The 15,990-nt window shown below is 39.9% G+C and overlaps 1 protein-coding gene across 4 annotated transcripts in view; it reads left to right on the top strand.

Moving 5' to 3' along the window:
* The first annotated feature begins 4,405 nt into the window (after nucleotides 1–4,405).
* The window catches only part of csnk1a1 (casein kinase 1, alpha 1), a 65,525-nt gene continuing 53,940 nt past the window's right edge, over nucleotides 4,406–15,990 (top strand). For 2 of the 4 annotated variants that reach the window (XM_014970520.2, XM_014970522.2), the window contains exons 1-3: nucleotides 4,423–5,071; nucleotides 5,288–5,394; nucleotides 7,144–7,270. In XM_014970520.2, coding sequence (XP_014826006.1) covers nucleotides 4,949–5,071; nucleotides 5,288–5,394; nucleotides 7,144–7,270 — 357 coding nt within the window. In that variant the 5' untranslated portion in view covers nucleotides 4,423–4,948. Of the gene's footprint in view, nucleotides 5,072–5,287; nucleotides 5,395–7,143; nucleotides 7,271–15,990 lie in introns of all 4 variants that reach the window. The other 2 variants (XM_014970525.2, XM_014970524.2) reach the window with 2 other exon arrangements.

Below are 15,990 nucleotides of genomic sequence, written 5' to 3' on the forward strand. Positions count from 1 at the left end.
AGTTCTATGTCCCCTAGTTCTTATTATTGATAGATCAGCCTTCTTTCTGTTTAAGTTTATGTTTTTCCCTCATGTCTTTATGTCTTTTAGTTCATCAGGTTTTCTTTGGTATTAGTGTTTCTTTCCTTTTAGAAGTATTTTCAGCTTCCTGGTGTTTCCTCCCTGTTTCTCCTCAGTATATCTCCTTAGCTTCCCTGTGCCATCTTTTCTCCGCCCCTCAGCTAGCTCCTGTGCCAACTACTCACACCTCCAACCAGTCATGTCATCTCGTTAGGTCCATTGTTCCATTTACTACCTCCCAGTATTTAAGCTCCTTTATCGCTAGTCTGTCTTGTCACTCTGATTGTTACTACCCATGTTTCCCTTCCTGGATTACCTGTTGTTCCCTTGTGTTTCCAGTTTGCTTTGTTTTTGGATTTTCTTGTACCTCTAGATTTTAGATTTTTTTGTTGGTTGATTTTCTTCATTAAACATCCACTTATTTCTACGGCTACTGCCTGCTTCGTTTGGGTCCACCGCCACACCACATCATGACATAAAGTGCATCAAGGTTACCTTAACTTTGACCTAAGTTGCCATCAGTGTTAGTTTTAATCCCCTCTGAAATAATTGTTGTCAAATCTGGTTTTGGTTGTTCACTTTTAACTTTCTTCTTGAATGAAATGTTCTCATTCATATCTTCATCAGTCTGAGTGTCACGTTCATTAGTACTTTTTGTGGTAAACTTTATCAGCCTGTTCTTAAGCACTCTTCCTGTGTCTGGATAAAAGACAAGCAAGACTATTTTTGTCATAACCAACAAAAATTCCCTTTTCACAACTTCTTTTTTGTCAGAATTGTCTTCTATTCGGTGTTTTTCAGATCCCAGATGCTTCTAAATGGTATGTATGACACTGTATAAATTTTATACAGGAGTCATATGGTATGTACCATGTACAGTATACTGACATGATTGTGTATACATAGGGTTGTGTGTTTGGTGGTGATCAGAGTGGACGTTAAGAATGGCAGTACCACTTCTTGTAAAACTGCCCCAGGATAGTGTCAAGAAAAGCTCATAAAACTAATTATATTATATGATGTTCTCTTGTTTCAATTTTAATGATTTGCAGTTTTGTTCATGTTTAAATTGTCTTGTATTTAGTGTGTTACAGGACCCAAATGCTTCTGAGTGACGTGCAGTATTACAAAATATTAACTACAGGTAAGTGTGACATTGGTATGTATTGCATGTGTTCTGGTTCAAGTTTTCCCTGTTCTGTCTTACTTTGTTTTTATTTATCAAATTCAGTGAGCATTCATTGTGCAAGAAAGCACAATGAAATTTTAAAAGTAGCAACTCTCGAAGGCAGTGCAAACAAATAAATAATAATAAATTAAGTATATTTCAATAAATATTAAGAAATATAGTAGAAACACAGAAACAATTGGGATATCTGCTTAGGCCCATCTGAGTAAGCAGACAAGCACATATCAGGATCCTCTGCAGTTTGCTTATCGCCGTGGAGTTGGAGCTGACGACTCCATCTTACAACTGCTTTAACAATCCTACTATCATCTGGACAAAGCAGGCAGCTCTGTGAGGATTGTGTTTTTTGATTTCTCCAGTGCACTTAACACAGTACGGTCTGATTTGCTTTGTCAGAAGCTTCAGAAGACACAGGTGGAGGCCTCAACAATAACCTGGATCTAGCTCACTTATAGACCATGGTTTGTGAGACTGTCTCACAAACCCTGTGGTCAGCAACGCAGGCGCACCACAGGGGAATGTACATCTAAGCATTCCTTTTTTACTCTGTACACTTAAGACTTCCAGGACAAATCCTGACTCCTGTCATCTCCAGATATACTCAGATTAATCTGCAGTTGTCAGGTATATCACAGATGGACAAGAGGCTGAGTACAGAGAGCTGGTCTCTCTGTACTCTCTGAGTACAGAGAGTACTCAGCACAGAGTACAGAGCTGCTCTGGTGGAGCTCTGAGCTGGTCCACCAGAGTACAGAGAGCTGGTGGACCAGCTCTCTGTACTCTGTGTTTTATGAAGGAGCATGAACCTTCATAAAACCAAGAAAAGGCGCCAAGAGTCTGGTGACCAATGATGAAGGAGCCAAAATTCTGATAGCCAGCACTGGCAGAGCAGGAACCTTGCAACCTTGGAGGGAGCCACAAAGACCCTACCCACAACAAAGAGGATCTATAGGTCGGTCTTTCGGATGGTGAATTCCTGAAGACAGTCATTGAGTTGAAGTGGGCCATGTTCTGTGCCTCCGTTGTCTTAATGGAGCTGTTATTGCAAGCTTATCAGTGCTTGTTACAGTGGCAACCTTCGAACCCTCTTGAGGACACCGGTCACTGTCAGGCTGAAGAAAGAGTCCTGTTGGGTCTTTTTGGCCTGTGGAACCCTGGAAGTAGCTGATGGGTACAGTCCAAGTGGCATGCAGTTCGGGTGGTTGCTGGGACAAAAACCTAGGTGTGAGAGGAGTTCTGAGAAGCCATGGAGGAACAACTTTCATGTGGCTTTGAGGCGACTCTTTTCCACCGTACAACATCAGTGGGGTCAGTGGATGAGGCAGTAGTTCACCACCAAAACTGTGTGTAGTTGGGGTGGTGTGCTACTGACCTCAACTCTAGGTATTATGGGTCGGTTGGCAAAATGCTTTCAAGACCTCCTCAATAACACAAGCATGTTTTCCCATAGGGCCACCATGGAAGCCAGGGTCAAAGCCTTGTAGGACCTAAACTGTTGCCCTCATTTATCCCATATGGGGCCCACCTAGGTATACTGGCTGGGAAATGGTCCAAAACTAACGTGCTAAAAAAGACAGTGTGACTTGTAGAGCAGGATTTGTAACTTTATCATCAGTTTTCTGTAGTTGCATTCACTGACCTATCTGTGTTAAGGAAAAAATATTATTTAAAAGAATTTGTCTGTATGAAGATGTTAATACAGGTGTTTGAATTAATTTTGCTCCAAATGTACTGGACTGAGTGGAGCAAAAGTATTAGAGCATAAATTTTATATTTTGTGACTTGTAGAGTGGAATTTGTGCACCCTTAATGAAGAATCTGTGAACGTGTAGCAGTAGTTTTGTGCCTGTGAATGATCAAGAAATATTTGCAGGTTATTTTATGAGATACGGGTATGATAATTTGTTTTGCATAATTTGCTTTGGATCATTTGGAGCAAAACTGAATATGTAAACTTTTTTAAAGTGCAACTCAAAGAAAACAGTTTGTGTATTTGTGCTCAAAGAGGTGTATTTGTGATAGACTGGGAAAGATCCACAATAACTATAGGATTTTTCTGTCCGACTTTAACTTTACAGTAGCAAGGCACAAATAGTTTTGCATCAAAAATACCTCCATATGATGGCTGTGGACAGGCAGGCCCTCCTGCAGTAGTGTGTATTACAACAAATTTGAAGAAGCCTCTGACGGAGTAAACTATCTTTCTGTGACAGTCTCATGAAGAGGATTCTCAGGGTTTCCATAATTCACTTGATTTTATGCAAAATCCTTCTTTGTGCAGTCATCACCAGAGGTTCCACAGTTGTCCCCAGAACATCTTTATCAGGTTGTTTAGCCTTTTTTTTTAGGTTGTTTTGATAAAACATTCTGGGAAGATGTTTATTATTGAACATCTTTTCAGTCCCTTCAGGATTTTGTGATTCTTTTTGTGATTTTTTGCAATAAAACTCAAAGTGTTTGTGGTACTAATTTGGAAATATTTGTGATATTTGAGCTTATTTATGATGGTAAATACAACTTTTTATTACTTGCTGTATAGATCATGGACTATAATCTAAACTCAATTAAGGCTGAGTTAGCTGTTTAGTACAAGTAAGAAAGTTTCTAGAAATTTTTGAGAAAAATCTGCAATAAACTCCCAATTATGTATTAATTCAAAAAAGTGCAGGGATTTTATTGATTTTGCATGAATTTCCACAATAACTCTCAAGAAACTAGAGGGACTGATTGATATAATTTGGCAGTAAACAGATAAAAACTGCATTGATTTGACTGATAGCTTAATATTTAAGCACATTTAATGTTTATTCTAGAATGTATAGGGCCACATAAACAGCTATGGCGGGCCGGATTTGGCCCACAGGCCTTGAGTTTGACACATGTGCAATAAAGATATTGCCCCGCTATTCTTTTCTATTGTTTTTATTTTACTTATTCGCTAGTCACGTAAAAATTAGTTGTACAACACAGGAGGCTAAATCACATAATTTACCAACTTAAATGAACCAAGAAAGGCAATAAAAATAAATATGATGTATAATTTTACATAATAAAAATAAGGTAGCTAATTTATGCTTTAGAAATCGTGTTTTGTTCCTGATAGCTGTGAAATTCCCAACAGCACTTGAAGGGGCCATGAGACAGCATAGCTAATCGCCTTCAACTGAAACCAGTTGAGGAAGGGTAGAGAAGACAAGATGGCGGAGTGAGTGGGTTGCGCTTTGTACAGACGGTTGCGGTTCTTAAAGTTAGCCGGAAAAGCAGTTAAGAGACTGTAGAACTACCATTACCATCATCGGGAGCGTTGCTTTCAGCTCCTTGTGACAGAAACTTGGGACACTTTTCAGTGTTGCTGCTCGCTACAACGTTAGCCTGATGCTAAACTTTGCTGTGCTGACGTTAGCTTCTTGTTAAAGGCCTTCAGCTTGTTGGGATTTAGTTTTGGATTTACTCCTTCTGTTTGGCACGACATTTTTCTAGAGAAATTATAGGTTCTAGCTTATGACAAAACCAATATCACTGGTCGAGATCCACTGAAAATAATCGTTTTCGTATTTGGGGGGGGGGAAATTGTTTGTGAGAGGTTGTGCGGTGGTTTTACTAATAACGCAACTTTATGTTCTACCGATAACCAAGGTTGACCAACAAACGCAAAGATCTTAAAGCTTTTCTGTTGGTAATTGTTCTTCGGTTGATATTATGGCCAGCAGCAGTGGTTCCAAAGCCGAGTTCATAGTCGGTGGAAAGTACAAGCTCGTCAGAAAAATTGGATCGGGATCTTTCGGCGACATTTATTTGGCAATCAACATCACAAATGGAGAGGTAACTTGGTGAATCAGTCTGTTTCTGGGTTTTTGTTTGGGAATGGGATGGTTCATTTTAGATTCTTACTATGACAGGCAGATCGCAACACTGCCCTGCCTGTTTGCCGGAGAACTAAGAAGATTTCATGTTAGCCTATTGGTATATCGGAAGTGTTTGTCATCTCAATTCTTGAACTGCAGCGGTAACAGCTACTATGTTGTGTGTGATTTGTAGGAGGTAGCTGTAAAACTAGAATCCCAAAAAGCCAGACATCCACAGCTCCTATACGAAAGCAAGCTGTACAAGATCCTTCAAGGTGGAGTCGGGATTCCACACATCAGGTAAGAAAATCTTTTCTCCCCTCTTAGTCTAGTTGGTGTCATCGTATTTATGCGGTTCCGTTTGTTTTGCCATCCAAGACACAGAGAACCAACGGTGATTTAGCGAAGGTCTCGTTGAGATAGGCTCGCTAATTATGAATCAATTCTTGTGAAGATATATTTTCAACCAAACAACCATATTTCACTGTGAAGCCTCTTTAGGCCGCATTTGGATCCAAGGCAGGGAAAAGCTATGTGGTTGGAAATGGCCGCTCCTCTTTTGTTGTGTTACTTCCCAACATGTCTGTTAGAAAATGGCGGCGGAGCTTTCTGAAGACACAGAGTTCCTCAGAGAAGCTAGTCGAACCAGATTTTTTTTTGCAGGATCATTAAAATTATGTCTTCAGAGCGACACGCACGTCATCTCCACTCCGTATATTTTGAACAAAATTTTGCTGACGCTGTCATACAGGCGCACTGTGTGTGTGTGTGTGTGTGTGTGTGTGTGTGTGTGTAATATATATATATATATATATATATATATATATATATATATATATATATATATATATATATATATATATATATATATATGTTGGGGATGCTCAGTGGTAGAGTTCACTGCCGGGTGGAGCAGAAACGGTGCTACGTCTATGAAATATTGCTGCCAGTAGCACATAGTGGCGATCTAGCAGCAAAAGCAGAGCCAGTGTCTTACACCACTAGCCCGAAGACTTAAGTTATTTTTCAGGTTATTTGTTTTCTGACCATCATGCTCTTCCGGGTGAATGTTGGAAGGTGTGCGCTGCTTCACCTGCTGCCTGGCCGCTCCGTATGTCTTTTTTTTTTTTTTTTTTTCCTGCAGTGAACGTCGATTTAGCCAAAATTCGTCAGGTGTTGTTTTTTAAATGTCATGTTAGATTTGTTGTACAAATACCCCCGAGGTATTTCTGCGTTGCAACACGCAAACTTCCCCATTCACTCTGTTCCTCACCACATCACTTAGGATTTGTTGCTGCGTGCTTTGTAGTGTGAAGGAAAGAGGAGACAAGCTGCTCACCCAGGCTTCTCAGTGAGAAACAGATGATGGGTTTTGGTGATCACCGATCATACACATATTCACGGAAATCGGCAGATTATGATCAATGGCCAATCTATTGGAACACCTCTGATATGTATGTGTTTATACAGCTCAGGAAAAAATTAAGAGACCACTTAAAATAATCAATTTGTCTGTTTTTACTTTTGTAGGTATATGTTTGGGTAAAATGAATATTTCTCTTTTCTTCTATGTACTACTGACATCATGTCTCCAAAATTCCAAGCAACAATTTAGTATTTAATTACAGAAAATGAGAACTGGTCAAAATAACGAAAAAGATGCAGTGCTTTCAGACCCCAAATAATGCAAAGAAAACAAGTTCATATCCATTTTGAAACAATACTAATGTTTTAACTCAGGAAGAGTTCAGAAATCAATATTAGATTGAATAACCTTGAGGTTTTCAGTGATGTTCAGTGGTCTCTTAAATGTTTCCAGGGCTGTGTATAGATGTGTTTGTATGTGTGTGCGTTTACATGAGAGTGAGAGATCAGTGCTGTTGTCAGTTTAATGTTACATTAAACTTGTTGGAAGTTAATGTGGTGGTCATGTACTTAAGTCATTATGCAGCTACAAGTAAGATTTTTTAGATCAAAAACAGCATGAACTCAATTAACTGTCACATGCACATTGGAAAATATATATATATATATTTTTAATGTCATCAGGTGGTATGGCCAGGAGAAAGACTACAACGTCCTAGTCATGGACTTGCTTGGACCCAGTTTGGAGGACCTTTTTAACTTCTGCTCTCGACGATTTACCATGAAAACTGTCCTCATGCTGGCAGACCAAGTAAGTAAAATTGCACTAATTAACCCTAACCCATAAAGCTTGTTTTGGGTATCCAAAACACTCTCTGTAGCCCTTATTAAAAACTTATTAACTTATTAAAAACTCAACAGACACAAAATGGAAGCGCTACTAAAGCCACACAAATTAAGTCTCCTGTTTGTCCCTCTATATCCAGCAGAGAGGCGCAGTTTAGGGTATTTAACTCATCATGCAGGGCAGGTCCAAGATTGTTTGAGTCATTGAGCAGAATTTGACTTGGGAGCCCCTCCAATATAGGCACTGCTAACAACATTTCAACATAATTTTAGTCAGTTCTGGGAGGAGGGTAAATTAATTGGCCAACCTAAAAAAGCAATCGGTGATAATTGTAATTTACTGAGATATATTTGGGAACAAACAGAGCTCAAACTCAAAAATTAAACTCACAGCATCAGATTGTCACTGTGGTTACTAAACAATCTAACTATCTAGATTGTTCGTTGAACTTTTACATAGTCAACTTGTCAGCTCCTTAAAATCTTAAATTTAAATGTTAAACAATTTAAAATATTTTAATTTATGTATGCTGAAACCATTAAATCAAACTTAGTATAATTGATCTTCTCAATAAACAAATGTTACATTTATAGATTAGCATTTATGGGGGAGCCTTGTAGTCCTTGGGGGACTTCTGCAGCTGCTGATTTAATTTGGATTAAACAGAAGTGCAAATAATTGATATTTATTAGGCCCAAGCAGTGAATTTCACCCAAAATTGTCCCCAAACTAAACTTTTTGGATTCTAGTGGAATCACAAGTGGGTGTTTCCAAACTGCTCCACAGCCCCTTATAGCACAGGGTTGTCCAAAGTGGGTCCTGGAGGGCCGGCATCCTGCATGTTTTAGTTCTCTCCCTGGTTTAACGCACCTGCATCAAATGATGGCTCATCAGAAGGCCTAAGGATAACATTGACTTGCTGAGGAGGTTGTTACCACCACCACCAGGGAGAGAACTAAAACAGGCAGGATGCCGGCCCTCGAGGACCCACTTTGGACACCCCTGCTCTAGCATGAGTTTAGACAATCTGTAGATGAGTCAGATCTGAAATTTTGTAGATGCCCCCCAAATCAAGAAAAAACGTCTCGTGGAGGAACCCCATAAAATGTACAGGGAGGTGGCCATTTTGGGTCATATGTTGTCCATTTTTCAATTTTACACACCTCAAACTTTAACAAACTCCTCCTAGTGACTTCAGTTTTGGTCAGGATGCAGTTAAGGTGTGGGGCATTTAATGTTATCAAAAAACTGAATATTCGTATATTCTTAGAGGGCGTGGCCAACCGGCAAACTTGCTGTACAAACAAAAAGCTATAACTTTCACATAAAAAGGTCAATTGGCACCAAACTTGGCATGAGTGATCCTGGTTGGATGCTCTGACCCCCTTGAGGTAATCAAGATGATCTTGTGTCAGAAGACAGAAACCAGTTGGTCTCACTTGCTTTAAAGTGTGGAAAGGTTTCGGTGGAGGGCGTGGAACAGGCAGCGCGGCAAAGTCACAGGTCACAAATTCCACATATTTCAGCCGAGCTGCACCAAACTCACTGTGATCAATCCTTGTCGAACCCCCAAGAGGAATGCAGTCCAATATTTGGTAGGCGTGGCCTAATTCCTCCACAGTGCCTCCTAGAAATCTTAAAAAAAAAAAAAAACAGCCCCAAGCTATGCTTTGACTGACGATCATGAAATTTGGTATACATGTCCATCTTGACAGGATGTAAAAAAGAAAGTCTCTGGGAGCCATGGTCTAAACCCAAGAGGAAGTCAGCCATTTTGGATCAAAGCCTCCATTTTGTCTCTGTTAGGCATGTTGTATCTGAACAAATGCATCCTACAGCTTTTGAGATCCAGGCTTCAAAATCAATCAGCACAGTCTTGAGGCATTGAAGGTCAAAAATGACCAAACTCTTTCTCGTACATCAAAGTGTGTGGGCATGGCTAAACCTCAAATCTGCCATTCTCTATGAAACATCAAGGTGGAATAACTTTCCACATAAGCTCCCAGCTGCATTAAAATTTCTTTGATATCACAGACCAGGGCTCCTCTCATTCACATGGTCAACTGGTGACATCACCTTTGCCCTGCAACAACATAATGATAAATCCTCCTCAACACTGGCTGGTGGCGGGATATAGGCAATTTTTTCTGCCATAATTCGAGAGCATACATTTTCAGTTTGAAAGCAGGGCTTTGAGTCCATCTTCTCAAAATCTGTAATGTTTGCATTCAAAACTTTTGCTCTGTTTCAAATATTATCTGTGCTTTTTCAAACCTTTCTCCTCACGCTCAAAACTTGTCTCTGCTTGGATCAAATCTCCGCTTGCAAACTTCTCTGCTCGCAATCCAAGCGCAATCATTTTTTGCTTGTGCTTGGGAAAAAAAATACCATCGCTTGGCAACCTCTCAGCCAATAGAATGCAAATGTCATACTGGGTGCATAAATATTAAAAGTTTTGAGAACAAGAGACATAAAATTCTGCTTTCAGACTGAAGATGTGTGCTCTCGAATTATGGCAGAAAAATTTCCCCAAAGTGTGAGGATGTGGTCGTGGCTAAATGGTGAATTCTAATCTCTTGCCATTTGCACACAGTTGTCTTTAAATCATAAATGCATCATCTGATTTTCACAAAACTTATGATTGATCTTTGTTAACCTCTAAAGAGCTCAATAGCATTAAATTGTAAATTAACTCCACTGTGCCTCCTACTTTATTCTAACAGCTATATCCCTTTAAGACAGGGGTGTCCAAAGTCGGTCCTCGAGGTCCGGCATCCTGCACATTTCAGTTCTCTCCCTGGTGGTAGTAACAACCTTTTCAGCATGTCAGTGTTCCTCTTAGGCCTTTTAACGAGCCATCATTTGATACAGGTGTGCTAAACCAGGGAGAGAACTAAAACATGCAGGATGCCGGCCCTCGAAGACCCACTTTGGACACCCCTGCTTTAAGATATCAACTGATCTGCAGCAGATTTTTTTGTGCATCGTCAGGGAGCATTGCTGAACACATTGTGTATCGCCGAGTGGTCAGGTGTGGGAACTGCGTGAGAGCGGGTAGCGTTGCTGGACCTCCATGAGCCATGAGCCTGGAGCAGCGACCTGCCATTGCCTCCAATGCTGCTTGCAGCTTTAATTTTAATAGCATTTTTTGGGTTGTTTTTAAAACTCTATAGTCTTAAATAGTATTTCATTGGCGATGTCTTCCCATAACTTACAATTACTCAGTAATATGTTAACATTTCCTGTCAACTTAACATCTTTGAAGACAAAAACACCATGGACCGCTGGTAGAACCCCTGGGCACCCCGACCCCCGGGCTTAGCAAGTTTTCTGGGGGAAATCCTATTTTAGATGCATGAACAATACAGTAATACTGTAGGCTGTTTAGTTTTTATAAATTGTATAACTAAATAAATATATAAGCAAATTTGTGAAATTTCAATACATTTTATTGAAACTGAATAAATGTGTTTCTGTGTGTGATGAAGGTATCAAATCCTGTCGCTCACATGGAGACAAAGGCTATAAATAACTGGGAAAAGTGAAAGTTCAGCTATTAAATTGATTGAATATGAGCATAAACTAAAAACTGTAGTACAGAAATTATTTTGGAAGTGTCTTTGTGAGCCTGCTGCTTTTTTTTTTTTTTCTCAAATTATTTTTTTATTTAGACAGATTTCCATCACATTCATTAATTACAACGTTACCCATTTAAGGTAGTATATGAATAGGTACCGGCAGCGACACTCTTTCCACTCAGGAATGGGAGAGAACGCATGCTGATCACAGAAAATGCCCCAACTTCCCACCATCAAAAGTCCCTTTCAGAATTTTTTTTTTTCAAAAGCAACACTGCTGTGTTAAAGTTAATTGATTTTCCTTTCCAACGATACCAGTTTTATGTAGGTTGAAGCAAATAAAACACTTTAAATTTCCCAGTAATTTTCATAAGTTTTTTGAAAAGCCACATTATTTATGCTAATTCAAACGCCCCTCCTGAAAGGCGCTGAAACATTGTCCAAGAAAATCGGTTCGGGCGTCACGAACACATGACCAAATGAGTCAACAGTGATATCATATTGATCCTTAAACTATAGGCTTTCTATACATACCCGGTTTGTCGAGGGTTATTTTTTTAGTTTTTTTTTTTTAAATCATAAAAGTATCAAAACTTCATCAAATAGCGAACGAATTATAAAAAATAAACCAGACAAATGGGTATAAAAATAAAGGTTAATTTGTTAGCTTTAATATAATACTGGAACCACACTTGCAGAATCAATGTGCGTGACGCCCCACGCATATCAACACACGAACGGACCTCCCCGAGGCGCCCCTTCCAGCTTTCGCTCTTTCTGTAAGCTAAATGTGGCTACGTGGTGAAGCTAGCTAAAAACGAATAACCAGAGTTTTAAGTTTCCGGTAGTTCTAAGAGCGGATCGAGTGAACCCCTCCAGAGCTTTTTACCGTGTGCACGGTCTAGCGGGGACCTGTTTTAACATTTTTTTTGTGATTTTGCAAACTGAAAAGCGGATGGACCGCCCGACTGGCTGATCATGACATCTACCGCGCTATGCCGAGCTCCACCGCGTTCCAACGCGACCTGCCGGAGCCCCGCACAAAGACTGCGGGAGGAGTTAAATCTAAAGTTAAATCTAGTCGAAACTTTTAGAGGAGGAATTAAGCAAATATGGTCCCTTCACCTCCTCACCTGAACGTGGGGTTATTCATCCTCCTCCTTCTTCCACAGGAATGCTTTGCTTTCCTGTCCTTATTATTTAATAATAAATGTTTTTATGGGCCACAGGAATTATGCATGATGATCTGTATTTGTGTGGTTAGGTTTGTGCTGATTTTGTGCGATTTGTGCAACAAGGACATGAAGCGTTAGCAGACGGCTTTTGATATGGGAGGTATGGGCATCCGCCTAGGGCAGGGGTCCCCAAACTTTTTCCTGCGAGGGTCACATAACTGTTGCCTTTTCTGGTCGGGGGCTGTTTCACAGTGTGAAACTGTGGACGGGGGGGAGGGGGGGGGCTGGATTACTGCGTTTTACTACATATTCGCGTTTGTAGATAGATTTTTACCCAGAAAGCAAATGGAAAAAAACCGTGAGCGAAACGGTGACTGGTACTGACTAGTATATATTCCATTGAGGGAAACTAAGTTTCATATCTGCTCAAGAGCTCCCCTGGTGGTTGAAGAAAAATCCACATATATGAAAAAAAACACTGAATGCTGTCTGGTATTGTTCAGGGGGCCGGACGAAATGAGGAGGTGGGCCGGATCCGGCCCGCGGGCCGTAGTTTGGGGACCCCTGGCCTAGGGCATCATTATGTGGGCAGCGGCATGATGAAGTGACTGTATCTATACTAAAATAAATTCTAGACACTTTTTATGAAAAACTGTACGTTCTTTGGCACTTTTTCAGATGGTCAATAGTAGGGAATTTTCCATAAAAAAGAAATCTAAAAAAAAAATCTCCATTTTCTGCCAACAATATAGAAAAAAAACTACTAAAGATAGTCATAAATAAATGTTTTTATATGATGCTGCAGCCTAATTGACATCTAGGAAGGAAGTTTCAATGAAATGCATAAAAAATAAACATTTTGGTGCAAGCCAAAAATTCTCTAAAATTAGATTATTTAAAAAACAAACAAAAAATCCCTATTTCCTATCAGCAATATCAAGGAAACTATTAAAGATGGCCAAAATGGATGCCTTTATGTTATTCAGCAGCCTAATTCAGTGTTTTTCAACCACTGTGCCGCGGCACACTAGTGTACCGTGAGTGATCGTCGGGCGTGCCGTGGAAATTATCCAATTTCACCTACCGTAGTTTCCGGACTATAAGCTGCTACTTTTTTCCTACACTTTGACCGTGTGGCTTTCCTGTGGATTTTTCTTCAACCACCAGAGGGCTCTTTAGCAGGAAGTGAATCATTGGAAGTCAAAATTGTAAATCAAAGAAGAACGCGCTAATTTTAATTTAGAACAAGCACATGCTAGCAGCAGGCACGACGGAGAAATGTTTTCAAACTCATATGATGCAGCTTTTAAGTTGAGGAGTATCGATCTGGCAGTACAGGAGGGAAACGAAGCCGCTGCACGTAAACTCGGCGTGAACAAAACCAGATTTGGAGACGGAGACCAAATCTGGTCTGCCCTCCAGCACAGGGCAGCCCTCTGCTGGAGGGAAACCGAGCGGCAGAGATACCAGCGGCCTGTAGCCCGGTGCGGCTGATATATGTAAGTTTCCGGGAAGGGGGAGGCGGGTTCAAAAAATTTGAAGGTACTGTTTATAGCATGGTGCGCTCATAGTCTGGAAAATACGGTAATTGGTCTTAAAAGATTTTTTGAAAACAAATTAATTATCTGCAAGTAACGCCATCTTTGAGTGTCTTTGCTGTAGTAGTGACTAGCGGCATAATCATGTAATTTTAGTATCACTAGATGGCAGCAGGTACAGAGCATTTTACATTAAAACAAGAAAATTAATCATCACACACAACAGTGTTGTGGCCCTGTTCAGGTGTTCAGGTGTGTTTTTGAAGTGGACATGTTAAGTGCAATTTGAAATAAGAAATGTAAAATATGATCAAAAATAAATTTTTGTGTTTATTTGATTCCTATTCAAGACACTTTGATAAGAATGACTATCTATGTAATATAAGCAGCTACAGAGTATCTTTGTTTACATTGTTGGTTGGTGGTGTGCCTCTGATTTTTTCAATTAAAACAATTACCTTGGCTCAAAAAAGGTTGAAAAACACTGGCCTAATTTATCTGCAGTAGAGAAGTTTTATTGAAATCTGATGAAAAATACAAGTTTGGGGAGTGGTCACATAATACTTAATTTTGTCAATTTTTGAAATTTTTTTTCCGTCGGTCAAATTAGCTTATTAAAAACTCAACAGTTGGAAAACGGAAAACCTTGGTCTCTATCGGCGCCTCATGAGTTAAATCTATTTCCTTGTCCCACTGCATCCAGCAGAGAGATGCGCAGTGGCACCTGATTCAGTTCATCATGCAGGGCCAGTCCAATGTGGTATGAGGCCTCGAGCAGAATTTTAATTGAGAGCCCCCTGTTCCTCTTAAGAACATCAGCACCACTAACACCATTTCAACGTAGATTTAAAGGAATCTGGGAATTGAAGTCAGTGATGATCAATTACCACGGATTCCTTAAGAGGAATCACTGATAATTGTAAATTGCTGAAATAATATACATTCCCAAATATATTTGTGAACAAATGCATCTCAAAAGATTAAACTCATAGCATCACATTGTAGCTGTGGTCCAAGCCACAAGCCAGCTCCTTAAACTCTTAAGTTAAATGTTGAACAATTTAAAATCTCTTATCTATGCTGAAACCATTAAATCAAATTTAACAGCATTGTTATTCCTGAGAGTGACAATGCAACCAGAGCTAACCACCGCGTTAGCTCTGGTTGCGCAGCTCAATGTGAACCACAGGAATAACTTGTAGTTGCGAATTCAGAGGTGCGCGTTGAGGGAGTGGTGAGAATGATTTCTTTGTGAATGAGCAATTATGTGTGGCATTTACATCTCAATGCGCTGGCCAGCGTGTGGCTCTGTCTACGCTGTAAAGTTTATATATGTGGTCCCGGCTCACCTGTATAAATACTCCTCAGCGCTCTTCCCGCCGGTCACTCTGAAGCAGCAGCTCCCGGAAGAGGAAGGCCGCAGTACTCCAGGCATCGCACCAGTCATTTTAAGGATGCTTATTGGTCCCCCAAAAAACGATGAAAACCCGGATATTATCATCAATCAATAAAATCCCCATGGGCCGAACTTGAAAATTAGACGCTATGCTGCTAACACTTAGCTTTCGTCAACAACTCAGAGGCGGAAGTCAGAGCTCCGCGCAACGCAAATAATGTCCTGGCTGGAACACAGTGCGCTAAATAATAAAATCTAAATGAACCCTCTTAAGACCATAATTGTAACTGGGCCGCCTGGTATTCTTTTTAATTTTATGGCTGTAAAATTCTCAAAAAATGTGCAATGAGTCTGAATTTTTGCTCTTTTTTCCAGAACATCCTCAGCTTTCAGTATTTTGTACTTCACAATTTTTAATAGACAGAACTGTTAACAAACAGTTTAAAGAGAGAGAAAAAAAATCGGAATTGAAAATTTCAGGTTTATTACTGAACAAAAACTTTCTGATGACAGGGGCAAACAATTTAAGATGAACAATTTCAACTCACAACTATATTACATAAATGCAGAGAAAACTGTGAAGCCTGGCCTCCAATTTACAAGTTTTTATGCCTGTTTTTCATTACAATTATTTCAGGCGTTTTAATTTCTTGTGGTAGGCTCTAAAGCAGTTCCTCTCCAGCTGCAGACAGAATCCCACTCCGGATCCATCCATACTTTATCTATCACACTTCAGGTTGAGAGGGTGCTGGTACTCATCTCCAGTGGTCAGGAGCAAGAGGCAGGGGACACAGTGGACAGGGCACTGGACAGGTCACCAATCCCTCACTTGGCTGATTTGTTGTTTTTCTTTCTTTCTCACAATTCATCTTTTGGCAGAAAAAAAAATGTTGATTTTTTTTTTTTTCTTTTTGCCAAAATCACGTTATGTAAAAATATTACATAGGACATTATTTTTGGAAGACAGCGATTTTATTTTCAGCATAATAAATAGTTA

The sequence above is a fragment of the Poecilia mexicana genome, unplaced genomic scaffold, assembly GCF_051168715.1.
Source record: "Poecilia mexicana isolate PSO_F unplaced genomic scaffold, ASM5116871v1 scaffold_10, whole genome shotgun sequence".
Taxonomy (NCBI): domain Eukaryota; kingdom Metazoa; phylum Chordata; class Actinopteri; order Cyprinodontiformes; family Poeciliidae; genus Poecilia; species Poecilia mexicana.